At 40.2% G+C, this 16889-nt stretch overlaps 1 protein-coding gene across 1 annotated transcript; it reads left to right on the top strand.

Annotated features, from left to right (window-relative positions):
* The first annotated feature begins 1625 nt into the window (after positions 1–1625).
* On the top strand, positions 1626–15567 carry tbc1d24 (TBC1 domain family, member 24). Its single transcript, XM_006808016.2, has 7 exons — positions 1626–1693; positions 6314–7423; positions 8353–8511; positions 8856–8919; positions 9774–9869; positions 12863–13109; positions 14532–15567. Exons 2-7 carry the CDS (start codon positions 6435–6437, stop codon positions 14684–14686), a joined length of 1710 nt encoding a protein of 569 aa, XP_006808079.2. The 5' UTR covers positions 1626–1693; positions 6314–6434; the 3' UTR covers positions 14687–15567.
* The last annotated feature ends 1322 nt before the right edge of the window (positions 15568–16889 follow it).

The following is a 16889-nucleotide window of genomic DNA, read 5'->3' as shown; positions in this document are numbered from 1 at the left end:
ATAGTATGTTTTGCAAGAGAATGGGTCTTCTTGGGTATTTGTGCCCTATGACGAGAATGTAGTTCAAAAGTATTGACCCACCATCCTTGCTAAAGAACCCCTTACATTCAGAGTGGTATCCACAAACTGAAGCCCTAAATCAGTCAGGGATGATTTAACCCAGTGTAGACTGTGTAAACGGGGCAATCGTGGCTCAAGAGTTGGCAGTTTGTCTTATAACTGGAAGGTTGCCAGTTCGAGCCCCGGCTCGGACAGTCTCGGTCGTTGTGTCCTTGGGCAAGACACCTACCGCCTACTGGTGATGGCCAGAGGGGCCGATGGCACGATATGGCAGCCTCGCTTCTGTCAGTCTGCCCCAGGGCAGCTGTGGCTACAACTGTAGCTTGCCTCCACCAGTGTGTGAGAGTGAATGAATGAATTGTGAAGCGCTTTGAGGGCCCCGAAAAGCGCTATATAAATGCAATCCATTATTATTATTAAACTGTTGTTTTCATTTTTGTGAGGTTCATGTGCATCCCTGTGTTCTAATACGGATTTACTAAAGTACTTAAAGTACTGGAGCAAATGTATTAAGTTGCATTGATCCTATCTATGCTTTAACGGTGCCCTAGCCCCAACACACGCCTGCACATATGCTTCATGTGAGAGAGTGTGCTGATATTTGTGTGCATGATAATACATCCATTCTGGGTGGAGTGGGAGGTAAATGGCGTCTTGGGTGGTGCAAAGTGTGAAATAGAAAAGACTTGATGAGTTATGACCTTAAGGCTTACTGGTTTCTCTCATAATCCAGAGAACCATGTACATGGATGACAGATTAGATCTGCCTCAATGTGACATAGCTGCTCTCTTCTTTTGTCATTTCTGTGTGCTGTGCAACGTAATCAGTTTTGTGGTGGCTTTTTACTTATATTATATAGGGAAAAACACAAATGCTGATATGTTTGTTTATTACTAGTAGTAGTATTTGCCCCTTTTTCTTTATTACTGAAGTACAAAATGACGGTATAAAAAGACATAGGCAGTGCGTGAGAGGAAGAGAGACAGAGCCAAATAACATTTTACCCAGAGTCGCTCTGTGATGGCCCCACAATTTAATCATCAGTAATAACTGTCATGTGTTGGGCGGTTGTATTTTGACGGTTGCTTTGAGTCCTGGACAAAGGCAGGGCTTGTTGTGCTTGTCAGGGTACTTCCTGTCCTGTTCCAGTGCCATCACATATTTGACACAGAAGGTCTGGAAGTAAACAGGACATAGCAGATAATGGGATCTACCACGCAACAGTACTTTTCTTCAGAAACTAAGCCATGGATAAATATTTGAGTTACTCTTTGGTGCACTCACCAGAGTTCATGGAATTTCATAGCTTTTTGTGTTACATAAATGTTTGATACTGGCATGCCTGTGTCATAAACCTCAAATTTGGCATGTCTGCTACTAATATTATATAGTTTGTATTCTAGATTTATGTTTGTATTAACGTTTTTTTTCACAAAAATAATCTAATAACCTAGTGAGTGTACAGATAAGTAACTGAGAACAGTTTATATTTAACCGCTCCATCTGAGCCCCTGTCTGCAGCTTCAGCAGCTGCACGCTCAAAAACGCTGCGTCCGGGATTGGCGGCAGTGCGCATGCTCGAGGGTACTTAATATGAACGCTGTCTCCCGTCTCAAGACGTCTCAGACTCAGGTAGGGATATTCATTTAATTTTCTTCTGACAGCTATTTATATATCGTCTTCCTTGTTGTGGAGTAAAGGTAATACTTTGGCGTGTTTCTAGCTTTGTGGATGTGACACGCTTTTCTAAAAAAAATAAGCGGAAACATCTTGTTATAAACAAACTCCAACACAGCCTTTGGACCAAATTAATTTGTGGTTGACAACGTCCATGCTGGCTAATGAAGCAACGTTAGCCAAGAGCTTGCTCAAATGTTTTAGCGTTTGTCCGTATCTGCACGCTTGTTGTGGAGGTTATGTGTTTAGCGAGTAGGTTTTGTGCGGCTAGTTAAGGTTCCGGTTGCTCCTGAATTGCACTGACAGATGCGGCTAGCTAAGGCTAACAGTGCTAACTTGGCAAGTGTGAATGGAAAAGGGTATATCAGATTTACTCCGGCGGTAATGTTAAATACCCTGTGACCCGTGGCCGCTGGTTTCGTGCTAGCTTATTTTGCCTCAGCTGGTTAGCTGACGTTAATCGTTTATAGGATTGAAAATGCAGCTAATTTGGAGCTGTCACCTCAGTATGTGATGACACAATTGTACCTGCAGCCTTACCTTAGCCTTTTGTGTGCTTTTACTGAGCGTCCAGGATGAAACTAAAAGCAGTAATTGGTTTTATAGTACAGCTAGCTAACAGTACAGTACGCTCTCCGTTAAGGCTAGCAAGAAGCTTCCTCCTCCTCCCCTCGGTACGTTTTACATTAATATCTGAGGCAGGTTTTGTTTTTTTCAAATGGACATGCAGCATCAAAAGAAGTACGGAAATGAGGGGGGGGGGGGTGTCCTTTTTTTTTTTTTTTTTTGTAAATTTTCAGACACATAGTAGTACAGCTGCCATTCCAGTGTCATTCTCATCTACATCTATTATCTGTGAATGTAAAGTGTATAGTGATTAAATCCAAGATTCTTTAGCTGGAAACCCTTAAACTATTACAATATTCTTTCTTTTTTGTTTTTTAAATGCCTATAGCAAAATTCTGTTATCTTGATGAAAGGTTAAAAATCTTTGCTTTGGTTTGCAATTAAAATGCAGTTTGGTTAGCATAAATCCAACCATTTGAGCCCTGAGATTTTGGAACTGGTAATTGGTCAAAATAATGGCTAGGCTGTATCAGTCTGACATCTTTATTGAGCAGCATTTGTGTAATTATTTTAAACAGGATTGCGTTTAGATTTTACAGGTCACAAACAAAACAAAACCACAAAAAAAGGAAATGGCCGTAAAGCAAAAGTTTGGCAATTCTGTGGGACGAATAAGACTGTTTCACTTCTTGTTTTGGGGGTTCTTCAGTCATTCATTGTGATTGCGCCTCGAGTGAGTTTTCCTAACTTTTCAGAGCAATGGTAAAAACTTCAGCTCGTACCTTTTGTTGTCATTAATTCCTTGTGGATTTTACGGTGTAATTCTCCTGTAATAGAAGCTGCCCTCTTTTCATCTTGGCCTTCTTTCTTTATTTTTAAATACAGATTTATTCTGTTCTTTAGTCACCCAGTGAAATATTCATCCTGCAAAACAAGACCAAAACTGCTCATTCCAGTATGTGGTTCATGAAATTCTAAACCTTTTTTCTCAGAACATTCCTGTGTTTACTGCGGACAGAAATTTCTATTTTTAATTCAAGCAAACAACAAGACCCGTGTGATAGAGCACAGTTTTTCCGATGAAGCCCAGACTACAGGTGTGACCGCACTATAAAACAGTGTGCGACTGTGCTACAGACTGCCAAACTATTCTTAGACCTAATCTTAGCCACTATATTATCGAGTCTGACTTTGATCAGTTGCACCCAGTGTCACGTGTATAATGGCAGCATTTAGGTGAAACATGCCCTTATTTAACATAAGTAGGACAGTTATATTGCGAGTGCTCCCAGCTTCTCATGCAAGGATATGCTGATATCCTCCTCTATGTGACAGTTATATAAACAGATTTTTAATGACTGTCTCTTTTAGTGTATTGCAAGCGATCTTTGGACTGCCATCTCCATGTGACGTCTTGAGAAAGGGGAAATAAAAGCACCCAAAAAGATTGTGCTTCAGCTATTCTCCGTATGTTTCAGGGCGCAACTGATTTGTAGACGTGCCATCTGTCTGTATCATGTGGGATGTGAAACAGTTAGTTAACAGCTTGTGGCCTTTAACAATTACAGGTTTGTTTGTTTTTTCTAGTAGCCAATTAAATCAGCCAAAGATGTTTGCACACAAGTCATTTCAAGCTTTCACAGGTGTATGAGGTGTATGATGCACATGCATTTTTGTATTTGTCAGAACATGATTAGGGAAATTGATCAGTAGTGTGTCTTCATTACAGATTTACTGTGGTCATTTTGCATTCCATCTCTCAAATCGCTTCTTATGGAAACAGAACTTTCTGAGTCTTTATTTTTGTGCATTTTTCTACTTTAACATTGCTACATATTTTATGTATTTTTTTTTTTTTATGTATTCTGGTGTAAATACCAATGCTACATTTGTTTTACATTTATTAGTTTTTCTTTTTATAGCACTCTGGTTTTTTTTGTATTTTATACAGTACCATGCTATAAAGTCTAATTTTCCACTTTCAGATATGCATATTTCTTCCTAATTGTATGCTTATCCTCAGCTAGCTCATATACACTAAATTGCCAAAAGTATTCACTCGTTTGTCATATAAACTTGAGTGACATCCCAAAAGACCCTAAGGTTACGTTCACACTGCAGGTCTTAATGCTCAACTCCAATTTTTTTGATCAAATCCGATATTTTTGTCTGCTTGTTCACACTACAAATAAAATGTGACAGCAAACGCGCTCTAGTGTGAACCCTCAATGCGGCCCGCATGCGCAAAAGAAGACGTCACACACAACGTGCTCTGTTTAGACCCAAACAGTATTGTTTGACTGATGGCTGTTAATATAAAGACTTGTTTCGTACTCTACATTTCCCAATTTTGCTATAAGTTATAAAGTTATTTTGTTATTTACATATGGCCTAATAATTATCCTTATTGCTGTTTTAGAGCGGCGCGGTGCTTCAAAGGATAGTTGCAGATTTCTGTCAGAATCTGCAGATTATACAGTACAAATAAAATGTTCACGTTTCTCCAACGTTGTCTTCCCAACAGTTTCACTGACATCTACACTGGATGGCCAGGAAGCGTTCGCGATGTCTTATCGGGCGCTTCTCTGGCGCTGATAATGGCGTCTGTCTTGTGTCAGTGACGTAAAAGACGGATTTAATGCGACATGACCATTCAAACAGCAGTCGCTTTCTAAAACATCAGATATGTATCGGATTCAGTACCACATACGAAAGTGACCCAGATCGGATTTGAAAATATCGGTGTGCTGTTCACACTGTCATACCATGATTGGATATGGGTCGCATAGCGTCAAATAAGTTTGGTTTGATGCGCCTTCGCCTGCAGTGTGAACGTAGCCTAATTTATCCCAAAGGTGTTGTATCAGGTTGATGTCAGGACTCTGCACAGGCCAGTCAAGTTCTTCCACACACAGACCCAGATATCCATGTCTTTATGGACCTTCCTTTGTGCACTGGTGCGGAGTCATGTTGGAACAGTAAGGGATAATCCCCAAACTGTTCCCAAAATGTCTTGATATACTGAAGCATTAAGAGTTACTTTTTACTGGAACTAAGGGGCTGAACCTAACTCCTGAAAAAGAACCTTGACACATAATCCCCCCTCCACAAATTTTACGCTTGGCACAATACACAACTACTGTTCCCCTGGCAACTACCAAACCCAGACCCATCCATCGGTTTGCCAGATGGAGAAGTGTGATTCATCACTTGTGAGAACACGTCTCCACTGCTCTAAAGTTCAATGGTAGCATGCTTTACAGCACTGCACCTGACGCTTTGAATTGTGCTTAATGATGTTAGGTTTGGGTGCAGCTGCTTGGCCATAGAAACTCATTCAATGAAGCTCTCTACGCACTGTTCTTGAGCTAATCTGAAGGTCACATGAAGTTTGAAAGTCTATAGCTACTGACTCTGCAGAAAGTAATCAACCTCTGGGTACTATGTGCCTCAACATCTGCTGAGCCAGCTCTGATTTCATGTTTCTTACCACTTTGTGGCTAAGTATCTGTCATTCCCAGTCACTTCCACTTTGTTATAATACCACTAGCAGTTGACTTTGGAATATTTAGTAGCAAAGCAATTTCACGACTGGACATGTTGCACAGCTGGCATCCTATCATGATGCCACGCTGGAATTCAGAGCTCCTGAGAGCGACCCATTTTTTTCACAAATGTTTGTAGAAACAGTCTGAATGCCTAGGTACTCTATATCTATACACCTGTGGCCATGGACGTGATTGGAACACCTAAATTCAATGATGGCGATGGGTGAGTGAATACTTCTGGTAATATGTTGTAGTGTAGATCAGGACTAATTAGTTAAGTTCACTAAGGGCTCAGAAGGTGGAAGCCATTTTCGAACAAATCTTTCAAGTGATAAATATGAAATTTACATCAGTGGGAACTTAATAATTCTATGATGCTACTGACAGTTACTAATAATGCATGTGCATAATTATAAGCTTTTTTTGATACATCTGTCTTGTCACCCTTGTTTTTTTCCAGTGGCCATAATGGGCAGATAAGAAAGACAAAATATCTGCTGTGTGGAGGCTAGAAGGTTAGTAAGACCTCGGCAGATACCTCCTCTCTTCCTGCACAAGCAGTCCAGCAAGTTTACAGCACAATGGCTGAAGAAGACTATGGCAGCTTTGTGGACTGGAACCAGATGGGGGATTTGGCCAAGAGCAGCGGGCCCACCAAGGTGGACACTAAAGATCTGAAAGAGTTCAAACAGATGGCTCGACAAGGTTATTGGGCCAAGAACCACAAGCTGCGGGCACAAGTCTACCAGCAACTCATCAAAGCCATTCCTTGCCGTACAGTGACCCCAGATGCAGCAGTGTATCGTGACATTATGGGAAATGCAGCCGCAAAAAAAACCTCCACCAACGTCCCACTACCAGAGTTTGTGGATGGAAATCCCATACCACGGTACTGTCTGAAGCCGGAGGCAGTGGCCTCAGCCCATCAGATCATCAACTGCCTCGCTGGACAGTTTCCAGATATCTCTCATTGCCCAGCTCTTCCTGCAGTTACTTCATTGCTCTTGCACTTCAGTGTAGACGAAGCTCAGTGTTTTGAGCATGTCAGCCGCATACTGGCATGCAACGAGCCAGGGAAGCGACTTATAGACCAGACCTTCCTGGCTTATGAGTCTAGCTGCATGACCTTTGGTGACCTAGCCAATAAGTACTGCACAGCTGCTCACAAACTGATTGTTGCCACGGCTCAGGATGTGATGGATGTCTACTCAGACTGGCAGCGCTGGGTCCTCGGTGATCTGCCTTTTAGCCATGTGGTTAGGGTCCTAGATGTCTACCTAGTAGAGGGCTATAAGGTTCTTTACCGCGTGGCAGTAGCCTTGCTCAAGTTCTATCGCAAGCATAAAATGGGAGCAGAGGGGGGGCAGGGCAACCAGCAGCAGGAGGATTCAAACAAAATCAAGGCAGATATTCAGGCATTTGTTAAGGGCATTGCTTCCACCGTTACACCTGACAAGCTGCTAGAGAAGGCCTTCTCCATCCGCCTGTTCAGCCGCAAGGAGATCACCCTGCTGCAGCTCACAAATGAGAAGTCCCTGCAGCAAAAAGGAATCACTGTAAAGCAGAAGCGGTAAAGTTAAAAAAAAAAAAGAAGTAAATGTTTTATTTTTTGTTTTTTAAGTGGGTAAATGTACTTTCTAAACTTCAAAACTGGGCTATTTCCTGTGCGGACCCTTTGCTACACGCTGTGTTTGTCATTACTCTGCTTTTTTAAGTTATTGTTACCACATGTTTTATAATTTTTATATTAAACTTAACCAAATGGCTTCTCACAGTCCCATACTAGGAGTTGAGCTCTTTTAATAAAATTCATCAGTCCACTTTGTTAATCTAGCAATATGTGAACTCTAAAGTTTCATAATTTACCATTACCTTTGGTCTGGAAATCTACTGCCATTAGAATGAAAATACTTGAACATGACTAAACTTCCTTCACGGTTTGTGGACTTCACCCTGGTATGCATGGCATGCAGACGACCAATATAAACCATTTGAAATATAATTTGGCACAAGTGTGGAGAAGATATGTTTACAGTCTTAACTGTTTTAGCATTTTTTTTATTTATTTATTTATTTATTTATTTATTGTTGGTAGCAATGCCCTCTGTCTTTTAAGCTTTATATTCTGGCATGCTGTAGGAAACAGTTTGAGTTCCTTTGCATCCTTTTCTCACCGTCTGTTCTTTTTTCTTTTCTGCTTGGTTTGTGCCACGATTTTTCCATGCACCATGTTCTGTCTCATCTGCACACCACTTCTGTGTTTGCCACATTGGTTCTTTTACAGCTCTAGGTGGGTGCTCTTACATGGTTACACTTATTTCTGATACCTGTTTTAAATAACCTGTGACCAAGTTGTTTTTTTGTTGTTGTTTTTTTTTTTTGGGGGGTGGGGGGGGGGTGGGGGGTGGGGGGTATATTTTATACACATCTCTTCACTGTATGGGATGCTTTTTCTGAACCTCTCTCTTTCCTGTGTCTAAATTCCTTTGGCATCTGCAGGCGGAACGTGCAGCTGGCACTTAACCCTGACACATTTTCCTCGGAGATAGTCAGTGCCAAGGAGATGCATGACATCTGGTCATGGATCCCAGAGCGCTTTGCCCTGTGCCAACCACAGCTTCTCTTCACAACCTCCACCCACGGTTGCAGCCTGAATAGGTGCATTTTACAATTTAATTAAGTGTTAGCTGCTGCTCATAATTTACATTTTATAACTTTGAATGAAATTAATAACTAAAAGTTTGGGTAAGTCTGAATTTAAGGTTACATTTTTCTTTTAATGGAGTCAAATCAATTTTTTTCATGGCTTAAAGCAACAGCTTTTTGTTTTAATAAAGTAAGAAGCTTTGGGGTTTTTGTTACCAGCGCCTCACTTTGCTTAAAGTAAAATACAAAAGTGTGTGACTGTTGCTGCATTACGATCCACTGGATATGTGTTAGTTTCAGTATTAGGTGTTTAATAAGACTGTTGTAGTGAATTAAATATTTTTCCTTTTTTACAGATTCTACTCACATTGTGAGGGCCACGAACCCACTCTGCTCCTTATCAGGACCACAGATGGCGATGTAAGTAGCATTTCTTTCTACTGATATAAATATTGTTAATATTTTTTCTGAAGGAAAACAGTGGAATGTGCCATCAGATATTTTATTATGATCAACGAGCTAAGATAAAATACGAGTAAAATGCGACCTCATATTCAGAACCAACCTTTGGGCGATCTCGATCCAGTCTGTGATGTGTGAAAAGGAAAAATTAAGCAACTTCTGGGGGAGGGGGTCAAAAAAGATTGGACAGAGTGGCAAGGAGGCATACCCATGCTTTCGTAAATACATGAATTACTCATACTTTGTACATTTTTGTCAATGCAGGTCTGTACTGAGATTGCATTAAAGTTTGAGGTTAATGCACAAGTAAAAACATTTGCACAAATGTCTTAACATATTTCTGCACTTTTTCTTTCTATGTTTCTGTTTTGGTTTCTTAGTTTAAGGGCTTTTGCCGACCCCAAGTCATTCTTGCCCTCTGACCCACCCTAATATATAACTATCATTAGTTTCTATCTTTGTCTGATACAGGAAGCATCAAAGGTAAAAATGTCATGTTTGACAAGTAAAGTCCTTCTTAGCACATGCAATAGGTGTGACCTACTCGTAGCATTAACTCAGTCATTGCTCTTTATTTAAGGAGTTAAAGAGGCTAAGATTAGGTTTCTGTTTTTCAAAGTAGACTCGGGTTATATTTTTGTCCTGGTCCATGTGTCATATGATTGGATTATCCTGGCATTAGTGTTGGCATCTTACAGACACCACAGTCAGAGTCCTTCCACTTGCTTGACTTTTGTCACAACCGCTGAAGGTGAATAAATCCACAGATTATCTCACTCATGCAATTTTTTTACTTAATTTTTTTCCAACAGGTATGCGGAGCGTTTCTGTCCACTGATTGGGAGGAAAGGAAGAGAGGAGGCAACAAGTTGAGCTTCTTCGGCACAGGGGAATGTTTTGTCTTCAGGGTAAGATTATTTTCAGTTATCTAGTAGCAAAATCCCTTTTTTTTTCTCTTCTTTTTTTTTCTTTTTTTTTCTTCTTAAAGACATCATTTGAGTCATTTTTAGAGATGGTTGGAATTTTTTTTGTAGTGCTATTGTATGACCAGCAGGGGGTACCATCTATCTTTTTTCAAATGTTACTGTTGTCAATATCAATGGCCCCAGTTGGTGTATCATTTGGAGAAGTTTTCATACTAGGGCACAGTTCCCTTGTCATTGACATGCTGTCCAGTGCAAAAAAAAAACAGCCACTCTTCTTGCTATTCTGGTGGCAGCAGTGCACCATTGCCTAGAAATAGAAAAAAAGACTGGCTGTCTGTTCCCTTCTCTATGAATTATTTACTTTGCTAACTGTGTAAAGCTCAGCTGTGTGCTGTCTGAGCCTAGACACCAGAAAACACAGTCATCTCAAACACCAATACTTAAGCACACACATATCGGAAACTCCTGTAACCCGAAGCCCTCAGTATCGTAGCAGGCTCATACCTGATACCACACCTGACACACACGAGAGACAGACTCCAGGACCAATGTCTATTGGATGGGCAGTAGAGGTTTGAACAAGACCAGGAGAAAATTATTAGCATACAAGATAATGTATGCCATGCAAACATTAGAATAACCCTACAAAAAAAAAGTTATCAGTCTCCAGAAGACGTAAACTTAAAGGTCTTACCTTCTCTTATGGGATTTTCTTTTCTTTTTTCTATCGTTTACATTTTCAAGTTCACGAAAAGGACCTCAAACTGATGTTTGAGGTCCTTTTCTTACATGATCAGTAATGCCCCCTTTGACAAGTCTCACAGCTTTCTAATGCTTTGCTAAAAGCTGTGAAGGTGATCCTCCATTCTTCCTTCATAAGGCTTCTAGTTCTGTAATTTTGGGACTTGTATCCACTTCTGTTTTGAGCTCTGTCCACAGTTTTTAGGTAGAGAGATTGTAAAGAGGAACACTTCTGCTTTGTTTGTTTGTCTCTTTTTTTTTTATTTCTATGTGGTTGTATTTTTTTAACCTGTTCAAAATAAAGATTACATTCAGTTCAGTTCTGTTTGCACCTCTTCAAGGAGCCTATTCTAGATTTTCAGGTGTTAGGGAGAGAGATATTTTTTTTTTCAAAAACCTAGAGAAGAGAAGATGCCTGAAGAATGAAGAAGTGTACTAGTACAGATTTTCTAAAACAAAGGCAACGTGCAGAGCTGTAGTACCTACAGAAGAACAAAAATTATGAGCCATATCATGAAGCTATGGGAAAAGAAATGATGATTGGTATATTGCAGTACAGATTCATGATGAGTTAGCACTACAGATGCGATGTTTGCTTCAAGTGTGTTAATGGAGAAGTACGGAGAACGTCAGAAGGTCTTTGTAGATCTAGAGAAAGCATATGATGGGGTGCCAAGAGAGCAACTGTTACTGCATGAGAAGTCTGAAGTGGCAGAGAGGTAAGCAAGGATAGCTTAGACAGAGGTGAGGTGGGCTGTAGGTATGACAGATGGATTCAAGGTGAGCCTGGTATTACTCCAGGGAATGAGCCCCTTCTTGTTTTCTATGGTGATGAACAGGCTGACAAATGAGGCCAAGCAGGAATTTCCATGGACTGATCTTTGCAGATGACACTGTGATCTTTAGTGATGGTAGGGAGCAGGTAGGAGAGGTGGAGGTTTGCTCTGGAGAGAAGAGCAAGGAAAATTCATAGAAGCAGGACAGAATGTAAGTGTGTGACTAAGAGGAACATAGATGTAACAGAGAACCTGGAAGGAGAAGTAATTCAAATGAGTACATGAGTTTAAATGGGGTCAGCCATCCAAAACAACTGACCGTGTAGAAGAGAGTGCGGGCAGGATGTTGTGAGTGGAGACGAGTATCACAGGTGATCTGTGACTGAAGGATGGCAGCAAGAATGAAAGGGAGGGTTAAAAGATGTTAGTGAGACATGCTGTGATGTATAGTTTGAGCACATTGCACTGACAAAAAGACTGTGGATGAGCTGGAGATGTTAAGATTTTCAATGGGAGTGACCAGGATGGACAAGATTAGAAATGAGTACATATCATATAAAGCTCATGTTAGAGCTTGTATTGTTTCTCTGCTTGACTGAATTTACCCCATTTCTTTACTCATTGTGGCCATAAAACTTTGTTTCAACTTCATCAACCCACTGGATTAGTTTTCTAATGTATGTGTCATGTTTAGATGTTCATTTGAAATCTTCTGATTGTAGACTTGTGAGGCATAAGAGAGGTTTGCTTCTGATGAGCCATGTTTTTGCAGGTGTCACGGCACAGTAAAGGTGCCACACCAGAGTCTACTAAATCATCATGAAGCTGCTCTGCAGTAAAAAGCTGAGTTTTCTTGTTTGTAGTTCTTAATGGTAAATTTCATGACTAGAAATCCAAGAAAATCTGAGAAAACTGCTCCAACTTCTTAATTACATCTCAAACTGAGGACCCCTGAGGCTGGTTGTCTCCTCTGGGAAAATTTCAGAGTACCAGATGGCTGCTTAGAGGAGTCAGAATTTTTAAAGCAGACATGACTCAAACAAGTAAAAGTTATGTTAAAGCTCCAAACTTCTAGAGTCCCCCATCTTCTGTGTTTGTGGTGTGACCTTTTCCCCCCCAGTGGAGCTCAAGAAACAGTAGATTGTAGTTTGTCTGCCAAAAGCAACAGTTTTGTTAAAGATATTAGACAGTGCTGCCTTAACTCAGCAGAGGAAGACAGCTGTTGATCGAATTTGCTTGGTGAAGAAAATTCCAATGTCCACAGGAGCCTGTTTTTCCTAAAGAATGCTAAATTCCATGATGTATCTCTGTTTGTTAAAATCAGGATTCATTTTGGGATATTAACTAATTTATGTGATTTTTAAGAAAATGGGTGTTTTGTTCTATTATTACTTCATTTAATGTGTGGCTTTCTGGTGTGTAGTTGTTAATTATAGACATTCCTGTTTCTTTTGTTAGCTGAAGCCGGAGATGGAGCGTTACGAGTGGATAGTAATCCGTCATCCTGAGCTGGCTTCGTCCATCAAGACCCAGGCTCAGGAAGAAACGGCAGCATCTGAAGACCAGATCACAGACAGCAATAGCTTACAGCAGCCAGAAAAACCTCCTGGAGAGCTGTCGCCATTTCTGTCTGCCCGCCACTTCAACCTGAACTCTAAGAATACTTCTATGTTCATGTCTGGAAATGTTGACTCCATCATAGTGGGTGAGTGGACTTTGACAGTATGTCTTTTATTTGCATTTCCCATTTAAAGCGTGGTTTGGTTTTTTTGGGTTTTTTTTTTTTAAATAGTAACTTGTATTCTCCCATAATTAGGAAAATTGGTAAAGAACTAGCGCCTAATTTCTTAAAGGGGGTGCCATCGGGCGTACCTAATTCTAATCAGGTGCTGTTTTAAGCACTCTGTTCTCCCCCTACATGATTTGATGATGAATCGTCATCAAGTTGTCAAATTCTGAACACATTTTAATGACTTCTAAATCATTGTGATTTTTACTTTCCACAATAATGAGCTATTGGTGTAAAACCCACTTTTCAGCTTTTAATAAATTTTGAAACTGTATTTTTTAGAGACCTGGAATGTAAATGTTTTTGTGATTTGTAAAAGTGGTTTATGCTAACTCTGATCAGTAATGCTAAAGACCTTTACTGATATCCTTTGATTTTAAACAGGGTAGCACTTGATGGAAAGCTTTTACTGCACATGCAGTAAAGACTTTTTGCAATCTCAAGCATTATAAATCACAAATACTTAAACAGAATAATGAACCAAAGAATGAGTCTGGACAGTTTTATGGTCCAAGTTTGATGTTTTATTGTCTGTCTCCTGTTTCACCAAATGAGCAAATGAAGTCTATTGGCTTGAGATCTATTGACTCTGGAGGTGGTTTAGTACAGTGAACTCACTGTCATGTTCAGAAACTAGTTAAAGGTGATTTGAGCATTGTGACCTGGTGTTTTATTCTGCTGAAAACAGCCATCAGAAGATGGTGCTCATAAAGTGGGAAGGACACCATCAGCAGCAAAGCTAAGGCAGACCGTGGTGTTTGAACAATGGTCAAGAGACAGTGTGCAAATATCCCCCACACCATTACACCACCAACAACCTGGTGTGGTCTTCTGCTGCTGTAGCCCTTTTGCTTCAAGGTTGCACGTGTTGAACGTTGACAGATGCTCTTCTGCATATTTAAGTTACTGTTTTCTTCCGTTAGCTCTTTTTTTTTCTTTTGTGGACCAGTCTCTGTAAACCCCAGAGATTGTTGTGGGGGTAAAATCACAGTATATCAGCAGTTTCTGAGTTTCATACCAACCCAATGACCACATTCAGTCACTTAAAACACCTTTCTTCCTTATTCCATTTCTCAGTTTTAACTTTACCAAGTAATCTTGACCATGTCTACATGTCTACTTGCACTGAGTTGCTGCCAAACTGATCAGATGTTTGTGATAACGAGCTGTTGAACAGGTGTATCTAACAAAGCGGCCAGTGAGTGTACATGCTTTTTACATGCTCACAAGACTAAACACTATATGTCGATGAAACAGTGTTAATATTAAAGAATCTGCTTGGAAGAAGTGCTGATCGTTGGTAACTCATGCAAACTCTGTCATCTTCTGTCCGATCAGGAGGAGGCGACGGCAACGCTCTGTATATCGACTCTGAGCTGAACCACGGGCGCACTGGCAGTTGCACCACCTTTGACAACCCGCCCCTGTGTGCAGAGAGCTTCCAGATTTCACTGCTAGAGGTGTGGGGCTTCCAGGACACCATGGCCTCATAATGCTGAGCACATACATGCAACACATACTTAGGTATTCATCCACAAACACTTAAACGTATGAAATGAGAAGTCAAGTGTTTTAAGTGGAAAACAGACATGCAAACAAAACCACATCCGTCCTGCAAATTCAACTCTGAATTACTTTTTTTTAAAATTTATTAAAGCAGTTTGTTCAAATTTCTGCAAATGAACAAAAAATGTTTCTTTTTTTCCTGTTTATTTTTGTATTTATAGATTTGTGTACTCATTTTTTTGACGTGATAATGGAAATGTCCAGGATCAACCTGCTGAGCAAAACCATTTGATTTTCTGAATGTAAATTTAAGTCTTTTTTTGTTCTGTAGTTTATCTCAATCTGCCAAACTCGTTGTTAAGCTAACTCTGCAGTCCTTACAGTACTATCAGGTCATGAGGTTTACAACAGCATGTGTGAAGTCGAGTCTCCATGTTTGTGATATATGATGAACAAAAGAACCTAGATGTTAGAAAACCTGTCGTAACTTCCCACACTTCCTGATATATCGTGAATAGATGGGAGATCTGACAAATGAATTCATGGTGTAAATGTTTATGAAGATCTAGTGAATTTTTATGTTGCCATTTTGCACCAGCTTTCTCTTTGAGTCTGTGATGATTGTCTCCCTTTTGTGCAGTATATGAATATAAAGTTGTTATTTTTTTTCCTTCTCCTCTACATCATTTTCCTGTTATTTCCGTCCTTTCCAGTATAAAGATTGTAATAAGAAGTTGAAACGCTGTCCTGTTCCTAAAGTGTCATTGGGGGGGCCTCTGTGTGAGTGTGTGGATTTGAAAATGTGCTTCAGTAAAGTGTCAATTGAGTAATTGCAAATGTGAAAATACAGCATTAAGCTTTCATCAGAGTCATTGTGTTGTCATTGTTATTTTGTCTTGTTACTGAAGGTGTTTTCACCCACACACTGCAGTCCAAAAACGGCTTTAAACATCCATTTCCCTAAATCAACTCAGTGTGAGAGTAATACTAATGAATTCACAGTGAATAAATGGGTGTAAGTAAAAGTATTTCTACTAGTGAGAATGATTTTGAAGCGAGCCATCTGCTGCGGTGAGGAAAAGTGAACTCCAGACCCTGATTCTCCTGACATTATCCACAGTTCACATTTGAAGATTTAGCTTTCTAATCCTTTCAAATCTGTCACGTTTGTTCCTGCAAAGCAAGAGTTGCATTTTCTCCGATTTTCACAGAAGTGTGCCACATGCCTTTACGGTCAGCTGACCACACATTGTCTTGTGTTTGCTCTGTACTCCCAGCAGTTACTTTCAGTTAGCCTTTTCCCAAAGGGACTGCAAAGATATACAAGTGTATACTGAGAGCCATATCGCATAGGGATTGAGGGTTTTTTTTTTTTTGGGGGGGGGGGGGGCGTTGTAAGCCTTCAATGCACCTCAAACCCACAGAGAAAACTGTGATATTAAAACCACAACTGACACCCTAATTAGCAGAAATTAAATTCTTGCAAATTGCACATAAATGTGTAGTAAAGCTCCAGCTTTAAACTACTAGGAATGACAAGTAAATTGCTCAGACACACGCACCACGTCTATTTTCGTTTGGCTGTCTTGTGCATGTCTCTTTTGTGGAAGCTGACACTGACGCTGCATGGCTGGAAAATATTCAGCAGATATGAGTCAGATATAGTTATAAATATATCTTGGTAGTGAGCTGCGCTGCAGAATTCAATTCATAGAAATCCATGCCACATTTCAATCAAACCTAACAGAGAAACCGAGCCTGCTGTATTTGAATCATGCATACCTACCAACTCACAGCTGTGGAAACTGATACACCTGGTTATTTATCAGACATTTTATTTGGCATGTCAATGTGCAAGCGATCAATGTCAGTGCAGTCATATAAATAAAAAAAGCGCAAACTGATTTGCAGTGTGTGTGTGCCTCGCTGTAATGTATCTGCAGAGATGCAGCAGCTTAAATGGCGAAGGAGTGGAGTAATTCCTTCTTTTACAGTAAGTGGAATTGACTCTGTCTCACCAAGGCTGTGCTCTCCATTCAGGATTCACACTCTGCTAATCGCACATGCACGGCTATATTTAGCTGCTCCTTTGGATGCTGGTCTGGCGCATCTCCTTGAAAAACCATGCTTCTTAGCCTCGAGAAATAAGATGCTTAAGTGTTTAACAGTACACTGAGACTGGTCTTTTCC

This window comes from Neolamprologus brichardi, chromosome 8 (assembly GCF_056152115.1).
Source record: "Neolamprologus brichardi isolate AB-2024 chromosome 8, ASM5615211v1, whole genome shotgun sequence".
Classification (NCBI taxonomy): Eukaryota; Metazoa; Chordata; class Actinopteri; order Cichliformes; family Cichlidae; genus Neolamprologus; species Neolamprologus brichardi.
This window is presented reverse-complemented; position numbering and strand designations above follow the sequence as displayed.